At 33.0% G+C, this 12,448-nt stretch overlaps 2 protein-coding genes across 2 annotated transcripts in view; one reads left to right on the forward strand and one right to left on the reverse strand.

The window, feature by feature from the left end:
• LOC132548558 (dynein axonemal heavy chain 6-like) overlaps positions 1–302 on the forward strand; it is a 91,801-nt gene extending 91,499 nt beyond the window's left edge. The window contains exon 82 of the mRNA XM_060212421.1: positions 81–302. Within this exon, the coding sequence (XP_060068404.1) occupies positions 81–302 (222 nt within the window). The remainder of the gene's footprint in view (positions 1–80) is intronic.
• Positions 303–3,996: 3,694 nt separating this feature from the next.
• LOC132548604 (uncharacterized) overlaps positions 3,997–12,448 on the reverse strand; it is a 56,260-nt gene continuing 47,808 nt past the window's right edge. The window contains exons 27-29 of the mRNA XM_060212471.1: positions 8,545–8,553; positions 7,760–7,786; positions 3,997–4,503 (exon numbers count right to left, since the gene is read on the reverse strand). Of these exons, the coding sequence (XP_060068454.1) occupies positions 4,306–4,503; positions 7,760–7,786; positions 8,545–8,553 (234 nt within the window). The 3' untranslated portion in view covers positions 3,997–4,305. The remainder of the gene's footprint in view (positions 4,504–7,759; positions 7,787–8,544; positions 8,554–12,448) is intronic.

Below are 12,448 nucleotides of genomic sequence, written 5' to 3' on the forward strand. Positions count from 1 at the left end.
GCTATGGGTATTCACAACATGTTGAAACTGGCACAATGGGCCTCTGGTTTCTTTCTCTATTTTAAACATTGTTATTTCAGATGGCCCAGGGTACACCTAGCACAGAGCGATCAGAAAGTCCATTAGTGGACAACAGCAAGATGTATGAGTGTCCATTGTATCGGACATCGTCCAGAGCTGGAACACTTTCCTCCACTGGTCACTCTACAAACTTTGTGACTGCGGTCACCCTTCCCTCAGATCATCCACACCAGTTCTGGGTGATGAGAGGAGTAGCCATGTTGTGTCAACTGGATGACTAACAACAATGGAAAACAACAACTTGAATTCTATAATTATTAATTGTACATAGTGCTACAGAATGCTTAATGAAACCCAGGATAACCAACGAAATCACTTTCTGAAGTAAAATACAAATTATTGTTACATATAAAGTGTACTGTGAAGTTATTGTATCTGGTTGGTCAATTCAAATCCAGTTTTAAGTTGATTCAGCAGAAAGATATAATATACATGTAAGGTTATATGTCTTAGAGATGTGATATGAAGCTGCATTTGATATGTGTAGCTGATTTTTTATTTGCAGTTGATTGCTGCTACAATGCTATTTTTGAACAAACCTAGCTCGATAAAATGCCAAATCTACTTTGACACTGCACTTAAAGAATTGTCATTTAGTGGTGTTGGAGCCAAATATTTGGCCAAAATCAATTATATGTAAATAAGCTAGAAATTTTATTTCATCTTAAGAAAGGTTTTTACCATTTGTATAATGTATATATGTGTAAAGTTTATGTTCCATTCAATGGAATCAACTGTACCTTAGCTCAAATATCTGTAAATATTTTTATTTATTAAGGAAACAATAAGTAACTGGAAATGCTGGTCCATATCCTAATGTTATAGTATAAGGATATAATTATGTTGATCAGAAACTTTCTGGAGACTGTTCCAATCCGTCCAACAATATATATATATATATGTGCAGTGATAGATCTGTCAAAAAAGAATGTTAAATATTTGAGGAAGCTTGAACTTTGTAACTGTTTAAATTAACCACTTATTTCAGCATTAAAGAGTCAAAACAAGAGAGATAACTCTTGTGTGACCCTTCTTTGTGATATATTACACAAGTCTACAAAGACTTATGCATTCTATTAAAGTATTTCTTTGTTGTACTTGTTATGTAAAGATATAAAATTTAACATCTTTATTTTTGACTGAGATTTATCATGCTTTTGTCTGATCTGTGATAAAATTTTGGATGTTTACAGGAAATAAATATTTTCAATGTGGTGCTTTTTTATTTTTATTTTTGTCCCTACCTTTGCTGAGTGGGACCTACTTTTCATGAACCCTTTTGGTACTTGTGACAAGTTCAGACATGCCATCATCACAAATCCTCTTTTTATGGAAGCAGGCACTTCCAGCAACATGTGATGCACTAAGGATCAACCATGAAAAAGTGTATGGAAAGATTCCATGTCCTTCATCAATTCATCCCTCTTGCCCTGCAGATATTGAATGCTTGTATACAAGTTAAGTGTCATGATGTGGTGATTATGCAGAAAAAAATCAGTTGTTCTCTAAGAACTTCTATTTCCACTCCTTTTGAAAATGGCAATATAAGCAAACAATGCATGGTTTCAAGTTTAACTTTAAAAATCAGTGGCATGCATCAATGGAGTGGCATGAAAAATGAATCAAGTTGCTTCAACCTACTTTTAAACTTCTGACCTATTTTCCAAGATAGAGTACTTTTTCTATCCTGTTTGAGAATCAGTCCAGTAAAACACAAAGTAAACAAGTAGAGAAGAAACAGTTTATTGTTGATAAGTGGCAGGGAAACAACAGTTGTCCTAGACAAGTCCTGTAGGTACAGGCAATACTGATAGGTAGTAAGGTCAAAGTTGTTCAAACTAGGTCAGTGACCTACATTTATAAATTAGCTCACTGTGACCTACTTACATTATAAAGTGACATAAATAATCAATATGAGTGACCTACATACACATTAAACTAGATCACTGACCTTTTAACATGATCAAAGTCAAGGTGACCTACATACATAATAAATAAAAGTGACCTATATATATATGATAAATAGTTTTCATACAGGATGTCAAAGTGAGGCGACATACAATCAAACACAGATAAGGCGACATCAGTCTTCATCCATTCCAGCTCAGACTCTATGCTGAACCAGGTTTGTGACAGTCTCAGCAGACATACTTTTTTACACAGATGTACAAGAACAGTGTTGTGACTTGAAAATCGATGTAAAATATATAATAACAATGACATATGGAAAAGAAAGCACAAGTACTTTTAAGACCAAAGACTGCAAAGTCAGTATAGATTGGAATCTTTTTTTCTGCAATGAACAGAAAAGGATATTGGGTCAAAGTGATCAAATATGTCAAGATTTAAATAAGGGTGACCATTGAAATACAAATAGTGAATTGGAAACATCTACTCTGTTCTGATAGCTGTCAGACTTTGATACAGTCTTTAGTGTGGTACATGGTGCTTCTTTGGAAATATGATTCTCAGATACATATATATCTATAAATATATCACAGAAAGTATCACAGTTTGCTTGGCTCAGGTTGAAACATAAACACATACAAAGAAATCTAGCAATATATTCCAGATAATGTCACATTGTTTCAGTCAATGTCAGCTTCCATTTAATGTCACATTACATTTAATATCATGTTTTATTAAACTACTAATTTTCTATCAGTAATTTATATAATTTTTGGTTTATGCCACATTATATGACATGAACTCTAAAATAGCTATTAATAACTAATGATTCTATTGGTCTTGTCAGTTTCCCAACAGTTACATGTTGACTGGACATGTCTTATTGTTACAAACTTCAATTTTGACCAAATAGCCTTTCAACCATTTTTTTTACTGACCATATTTTATTCAAAGGTTTCAAAATACACATTCACTTTTAATATACGATGAAATTAATTTATATTCCCTTTTAATACAATACTCTGCTTTATATCACATCTTGCTTATATCACATTCTAATATGGCAACAGAAACATGACATTAACAGTAATTCACTGTATTGTAAACTTGTAGACTTTTTCAAATTGCCATTCAATTACATATGAAAATATGAAATATATAAACTCTGTAGCTACACTGAAAAGGGTAAAATATAATGATCTGCAGAACAGTAACAACAGATGGCATTTCAATGTCCAGCGACTGTACAACAGCATACTTTAGTCACTACAGAAGTGGATTTGCCATTAGTAGTACAGCAGATATTTATATGATTCTTTCATTTCATTTTAATATATTTAATTACTTTAATCAAGAAAACAGAAATGATTAACCAAAAAATACAGTGTTTCTGGAATATATCAACACCACTCACACACACTGTATACCATGTACTTCTCATAAATAGTCAACTTTCTAAATAATTTATGATTTTTTTATCCATGAAGAGACCTACCTCAACTATTACTTTAGAACTAATGATAAATCAGTTCATTCAGAGATATAAATATTTTGACATATCTGAACCCCAGCACCCTAGTTTTGCAGCTATAGGTCACAGGGAAAACACAGCTTCGTAGATTACTGAAGTGTTACAGTTCTTTAGAAGAAGACTTTCACAACAAACTATGCAGTACCAATACTTTCTTGCGAGCAGAGTACTTACTGCCTGGCATAAATATTTAATGAAAAAAAATCATCACTACCTCCAAGGAGATAACTATCATTTTTCTATTTAAAAAGTTTATCTGTAATAATGTAAAGTGCACTTTCATTGAAAAAAATCATAAAAAAAAAAAATTCCTGCCATGTTTTCCCTAGACAGAATAGTCTGCAGATTTTTTTCATTGCTAAGAGAACTTGTAAAAGGATATTGTATAATTGATGACAGGTATCTATAAACAACATGTAGGTATCTACAATTATATCTTTAAGTATTTGGCTTTTACCAATCACTACAGTGTTAAAAGACTCCAGTTCTTACCAGGTAATTTCAGAAGTTATGTTCAAATCGTTATTAAGAATTATTAAGTATCAAACAACCTATTGCACATACTCAGAGAGACGACATAAAATTCAATTAATTCAATCAACAAATTATAGAATTATCATCTTGATTTTTGTGATGAAGTGGAGAGTTTCTCCCTTCTGTCAACTACATTGATAAGAGGTATTGATGCTTCAATGCTGTTACTTCATTGTGATGTCCAATTGAGGCTCGGCACCTTTCACCTCCTCTTGAATCCCGTGAATTTTCATGAGTAAATTAAACGCATGTCAGTCTTTGACAGACAATGACTGTCCAGGGGAGATACGACCACTTCCGTTTGTGCCGGGCACACTTAGATGAGATTGTGACTTCCTGCGTTTTCGTATTGAATCCACTCCACTCTTCCCGCCTCTCAGAGTAGTAGCCGTCTCCGAGCGGTCAATGGGACTTCCCAATATACTCTGTGCTTCCTCAGTTGTAACCTCCTACCAAAGGCAAGTCAAATGTATATTAAATTGATGCAAATTGATATCTTTGTTTGAAATGAATGATAATCTAATTGAGACATTCGTGTTATTTGTAACACTCAATGTAAAAATTGATAATTTCAAAGATTATTTATCAAATATTTCAATAGATATAACTGAAATCAAAATGATCAATTCTGTTGACAATTTAAAGTGTAACCATGAATTTGAAAATCTTACAGTGACGATTTTCACATGGAGTCCTTTTAAGCATTAAGTTCATATTAAGAAGAAAAACATTCAGTAGATCTTTACTCTCATTTGAAACAATCTTTAGCAATATGTCAAACTATGATCTCCAGTGGGTTGCAACTTGAAATATATTTCCTGGTACGTACCATATTTATATCCTACAATAAGCCAGAGGGGAACCAACATACAAATTCTGACTAAAAGTTAGGAGATGGGCTTATTACAGGACAATGAAGTAATCCTACTAAACGACAAAAGGTATGGATTGACTTGTTACCAGGCATCAGTTAACACAAACTCATTATGTATTTTGCCAATATCATTTCCAACAGAAATCCCATCGACAAATAATTGCAATATAACAAGGATTTAAATAGGAATTATTTTATCATTATTGAAAACATGGCCTATACCAAAAATTTATTACTGTCAGAAATTAACTATCAGAAAATATTCTATCACAGAGGGAAGACAACTTCTGTTCAGATATCTTATATAAAAGACATCATAAGGGAGACATTGAAAATTTTAGATAAAAAGTGTCTAACAAGTAATATCAAATATAACGCATGGGAAACGAAACCTGTACTGACATTTCATAAAAAAAAGTTGTCAAATGTATTACAGGGGAGACAACACCTGTGCAGACATTTAATATAATAGGTGTCACAAGGGAGACAACACATGTACAGTCAATTCATATGATAGATGTCATAGGAGACACAATGCCTGCACATTTAATATGAAAGATATCATGGGGAGGCAACTCCTGCACAATTGTTTTCTATAATAGGTATCGCTAAGGTGACAACTACTACACAGACATTTATGTAATATATGTCACAAGGGAGACAACTCATGTATGAAAATTTTCTTTCTTCAGTCTCATAAATAACTGGTTGTCTTTCAGTTGAATACTTCTAAGGTATTTCACTGCATTGAAAATAAACTGTATAAATTAAAACTTTTATTGAAAGAAAATGTTACCTCCATTCAGTGAATTAATTTTTGCAATAATTTTTTATATACATATCTTCTTTTCATGGCAACAATTAATTGTCGATCTTTAGTATTTTTCAATACAAATTGTATTAATGAGGCTGTACAACAGGCATAGAATCAGCTCCTTGGTCTCCAAATCCCATCATTGATTTAACAATTCTCAAAATAAGAGACAAGATTACATCATTATGCCAAATTAATATGTCTGAAGATGGAAGAATTCACTGGCAAGTTCATTTTGTATCAGAAGTTGTACAATAAAATTTACATTTACAACGTCAAAGTACAACAATGATAACAAGCAGTTCTACCTACTTGGAAAGACTAATCCTCATCGCCACTATCGACAGAAAAATACAAATCACTTTACTAGTCACTTCTTAGTTTGAAAATGAAAATTTGCTTTAAAGTTTTTAAAACATTTTGCTATCTTGATTTTATAATAGAACTTTAATCAAACTTCTAAAATAAGTTTATTTCCTGTTATAAAAGCCGATAACCTGGTAAAAGACATGCAAATCTTTATACAAAGAAAATTCCCTTTTATTATCACATCTAACCAGGTCGCTTTCCACTTAATATCATGCTTTCACAAAATACTGTTTTCCCACCAAACTTATATTAATAACTCTTGAAATATCAAATAAATTTCACAAATTTTAGTTTCATATTATTGATCACCAAAATTTTTCAAGGATTCTCCTCAATATCATTCAACTTTTAGCAAAATGTACTTTACAGAATGGTATAAAGTGAAATGTACTGTCTAACTTTCTAGCCATGTGTAATATATAAAACTCTATCTTGTACAACATAAAAGGAAATATTCTAGTCCATCTTCTATATTGTTTCTAATATCGAATACTAATAGTAACTGTTCATTCCCTTTAATGACTTGTGATAATTTCATTATACTAAATGATGTCTTATGACATTTTGACCATGATAGTACAAAGAAATGAAATTTAATTCCTGAAAAAGAAGCTCATTATCATCACACAGTTTTATATAATTCTATCCAGTATATATAATATATTCATGATTTCTAAACGTATACATTCCAGTTAACAGATTTCAAAATTGTTCACTTGTGTGAATTCGACATCATTCAAAAGCATAAGTACATATAGAGATATAATGAAAAATGAGATAATACCAATAAAGAGCAACTAATACTGGATGCAAGATTTATGCAAGATATCAGACAGACTGTACTAGGACATGTAACAACAGGCAGACATTGCTGGAAAGGACGACAGACAGACACAAGTAAAGGGTACTGGTATAGTTATGTAGGATAACAGACAGACATTAGTTTTGCATAGGACAATGGACAGACATTACTTTTAAAAAAAGGCAAAGGTCCTGACCTTTCATTGTGCTTTCATTGCGGAAACAGAGGACAGACACCGATTGAAGAGAACAAATAACAGAGACTGTTTCATGAAGGACAAAAGACAGACAGACACATTTCAATAAAGGACAAATACCAGACATTGCTTTGCAAATGGCAGAAGACTTCTTAATAAAGAACAAATGATAAGCTGCATAACAAAGGACAAAAGACAGAACTTTCTAAAGTAAAAGGACAAATACAGCTTTATAAAGACATAGAGCAGTCAAAGATGTTTCATGGGACAAAGCACAAAAACTATAGGACTGCATTACTGTTGTAAAGGACAGCAGACAGATATAGTAATTAAAGCTGTACAAGACAGATACTACTGCTGTAATAGAAAAAAAAGACAAATTGTATTGTTGAGGAGCAGGGATATAAATTACCTGTCATACAAAACAGAGAAAAAAACCCACTAAACTTGTAAATGACAGATATGAAAATGGCAAGATGAAGGACAGACGAAACTGTTGGACAGTTTGTTTTAAAGGACAGTATCAAGTAGGTTTCTCGATTTTCTACAGAATTATACACACACAGAGGACGGTCAATATTCTCACTGTTCTAACTATAAATACTATCAGAATCTACGGTCTGATAACATCAGGATAAACTGACACTCACCGAGAAACTACTAGCACTGGTGAGCAGCTTGGATTCAAAAATAAACAAAATTTCCACAAAACTTGCAATGTTTTTTTTTTAAAACCTGCTCACATTTCATCTTTTACAAAGAAATTACTACAAATCCAAGACACATGCAGTTATTACCTCAGAACTTTAAAATGTATGTGTTGTTATATAATCTATACAAGGATTTAATTTCAATTCAATTATAGTTCCAGGAAAATTTCAATGTAACATGCAAAAAAATAATGGAGTTGTTAATGAAAAAATTTAATTCAAGTCATGCAGTTAGAGACAAACTAAAAACAACATCCTTTTTTTTTGTTTATTTAGTTGTAAAAAAAATAATACGGTTGTTTCAGTGCCATATAGTTTTGAATGTATGTAATCTCTGGAAAAGTGGATCTCAAAAATAAAGTTTTATTTATAAATGTACATTTTTCTGCAGCAGAAATACCACAGGTATATTGCAGGTAATTTTTTTTTCAATTAAGAACTGTAAACAGTTTTTATTTCTATTTTTCTTGGATCAATTCCTTTTACAAAATTAAAAAAAAAAAATTGAAGTACACGATTCTCAAATGTTAAAAAATTAATGATTGATCAATAACTTTTGAGCTCTTCTTCGTCGCTCTCATAAATGACATAACAGTATTACTTCATCTGAAAGAAAAAAAATCTGTAAACCATTCACCTTCCCTTGACCGGTACTTTCTCTAACTAATTTGCCGTAAATGACTTTATCCCGTAAATTCTGTACGACTTACTCCAGTGAAACTTACCCCTTCATCCTATGTGTGTGCATGCATAAGAAATAAAATTAATTAGTTAGAGCTGTAACAGTCCAGCCACGATGCTGGTGGTGCACGATGAAAGGTGTAAGTAAGCTTAGAATGCAGTTACTTTCTTGTTGATTTTTTAAAAAAAAAATTTTTTTAAGTTTTTCCATCCAAGATTTGGTGAGATTGACCTTTGACCTTTGAAGACTTCAAGGAAACCATAGTTTGCAACCATTTTCGAAGAATGTGTTGGGCAAAAAGGAGAATGCTTGACAAGTGTACATGTTTCATAGCAGATTTCTGAATAAGAAAGACCAAGTGCTCTATCAAAAGAGAATGAGTTCATGTTGCAAAAATAGTTTGGGGGACAAACGAGAAATCGGTTTAAAAGAACAGAATGTAGTAGGGATATGAAAAAAATAGATCACAGAAATTGATGTAAAAATGACAAAAAGGACAGAGGATAGAAAAAAATATAGAAAAACAATTAAAAAAGAAGAAAAAAAAAGAAGATAGATAGAAACAGAAAGAAAGAGACAGTGATAACAGGTGAAGACTGAACTTATAAGATAAAGATTCTCTGATGGGAAAGAAATTAGATCAGAAGGACTGAAAAAAAATCACAAGAAACAGCAATGTGAGATGGAAAGAAAGATGAAGTGATAGAAAAGAAAAAATTACAGAAAAAGATCATAACTTTATAGGCAGCACCTAAGTAAAGGATGAAGCAGAAAGGAGATAACATCAGAGGAGAAATTACCAAGAAAAATTTAAACCAGGACAAGACATTTTGGATATGAAATCTTGGAGAAGAATGATTATCATAAAGTATTTATAATGTGTAACATTTGGTTTCCATGCAAAACCACCATGGTCAAGGTCATTCACAAGGTCAATCATCACCAAGGTCACCTGGTCATGCACTGGTCTGTGTTACAGAGATTATGAAATAAAGCCTGCACCCTGTTTAACCTACCTTTAAGGTCGCCTCTCGCTGGAATAGGGCATTCACCGATACAATACATACATAACAACATTTTACTAGACACAAGCTCTTACAAATAATTAGTATTCTATGCATACAGGTAAAAATAACAGGTGATGACATTCCCATAACAATGATATCTGAAGCTACCTGCATGTGAATATGTATTTACATATATAAATATGCAACTAACTCAAAAGTACCATTTCTACAAATAAAATAGGACTTTCTAAACATCTCTAAACATTCATAACATATACATATTTTTGCCTATATATAACTTACCAACTCTCTATAAAACAAGAGAAACATTACATTTAATATGTAAAAGTATATTCCACTGTCTATTTAATACATAAAAACTATGTGGAGAAGGTGAAATATGCCCCCTCATAACAGATGGACAGACATCCACTGTGTAGATCGACAGACATCCACTGTGTAACAGATGGACAGACATCCATGGTGTAACAAATGGACAGACATCCATTCTGTAGATGGACAGACATCCATTCTGTAGATGGACAGACATTCATTGTGTAACAGATGGACAGACATCCATTCTGTAGATGGACAGACATCCATTCTGTAGATGGACAGACATCCATTGTGTAACAGATGGACAGACATCCACTGTGTAACAGATGGACCAACATCCATTGTGTAACAGATGGACAGACATCCACTGTGTAACAGATGGACCGACATCCATTGTATAACAGATGGACAGACATCCATTCTGAAGATGGACAGACATCCATTGTGTAACAGATGGACAGACATCCATTCTGTAGATGGACAGACATCCACTGTGTAACAGATGGACCAACATCCAATGTGTTACAGATGGATAGACATTCATCGGGTAACAAATGGACAGACATCCACTGTGTAACAGATGGACAGACATCCATGCTGTAGATGGACAGACATCCATTGCACAACAGATGGACAGACATCCATTGTGTACCAGATGGACAGACATCCATTATGTAACATATGGATATCCATCCATTGTGGAACAAATGAACAGATGTCCATTTTTTAATAAAGTAAATAAATATCCATTTGTAACAAATGGACAGACAACCACTGAGTAAAAGATAGACAGACATCTTCCCCAATTATCGTAAATGGCAAAAGTCTTTAAAATCCTCCATCTAGCAGGAAGGGATGATACAATACAGGGAAAATTGATTATGGAAAATTCTACATATATAATTTAAAAGCCAGTCTAGCTAGATCTAATCTTAAAGGAATCTGGCTCTATAGTGGAAAAAGCATGCATACCAGTTATAATAGAGACAAATCTAGCAATATAACCCAAGTACAGCTCGATTAGTTATGGCATGAAGGTATATTGTACTAGCTCAAAACATTCTCTCTAAATCAATCTGTGAATGAAAGCACCATGATATTTCTATGATAATGAAACAGAGCTCTTCTGGAGATTCTAAAAATATGAGACAGGAAAAATGCATGCAGGATGCCTTATTTGAAAGGAGAAGTTCTATTTATATCCTCCAATCAAAGCCTAGGAAGCTAACCTACCAATGAATGCGAGTATAACTAGCTCTAAATATCCTGCCTTACTCACACCCATGGTTTAGAGCACAAGGCTCTGGAGACTTTGGGAACTTAAACTAGTCGCAGCCTCGTTCTGACTGAGTTGACCAGATGAACCATGAAAACTAGTGATCCCTCCATTTTGTACTGAGTCAACACTTGGATGCCTCCGGACAGGAAGTCCTCGTACTGACCCCTGGTCAGACTCTGAACCAGCTGATCCTGGCTACAATGTATTGAGCATCCGAATACTCCACACCATTTGATAGCTTTCTAAATTGACCATTTCTTGATTTTCAGTAGAGGCTATTTTATCTACCAGACTTTTATCAACTTCCTTCAAGTTTCCAATTTATTTTATTTTTTGAGAGATTTAAATGGGATACCTATCTAGAAAGCCTTACTTCCCATCAGATTCAGGTGTCAATATGTGATAATATATGCATGCAATGAAAACTGATTCCTCCAGCAATGATACTTGTAACCATGGTAACCTTCACTGTGTCATCAATGTTACCAATCTGTCATCAAAGTTACCTGTAGTGCCATCAAAGTTACCAATCTGTCATCAATATTACCTGTACTGTCATCAAAGTTACCAATATGTCATCAATATTACCTGTAGTGTCATCAAAGTTACCAACTTGTCATCAATATAACCTGTACTGTCATCAAAGTTACCAACTTGTCATCAATATAACCTGTACTGTCATCAAAGTTACCAAACTGTCATCAAAGTTACCTGTAGTGTCATAAAAGCTACCAATATGTCATCAATATTACCTATACTGTCATCAAAGTTACCAATATGTCATCAATATTACCTGTATTGTCAGCAAAGTTACCAACTTATCATCAATATTACCTGTATTGTCAGCAAAGTTACCAACTTATCATCAATATTACCTGTACTGTCATAAAAGTTACCAACTTGTCATCAATATTACCTATACTGTCATCAAAGTTACCAATATGTCATCAATATTACCTGTATTGTCAGCAAAGTTACCAACTTATCATCAATATTACCTGTACTGTCATCAAAGTTACCAAACTGTCATCAAAGTTACCTGTAATGTCATCGATGTTACCAATCTGTCATAAAAAATTACCTGTACTGTCAGCAAAGTTACCAACTTGTCATCAAAATTACCTGTAGTGTCATCAATGTAACCAGTGATGTTAATTAAGGTTGGTGATAATGTAGATAATGAATAATGATAATTAGTTACTGACCTACATACATACAAGAATGTTAACTACAAAATTCACTGAAGTCCTCATTTCATCCAAAAGATTTGCACTAAACATGCTTTTTGAAACATGCTACAAAACTTGAATATATCAGTTCTTAGC

Source organism: Ylistrum balloti, unplaced genomic scaffold (assembly GCF_031769215.1).
Source record: "Ylistrum balloti isolate Yb309-2 unplaced genomic scaffold, AGI_CSIRO_Ybal_v1 Utg370018, whole genome shotgun sequence".
Lineage (NCBI taxonomy): Eukaryota > Metazoa > Mollusca > Bivalvia > Pectinida > Pectinidae > Ylistrum > Ylistrum balloti.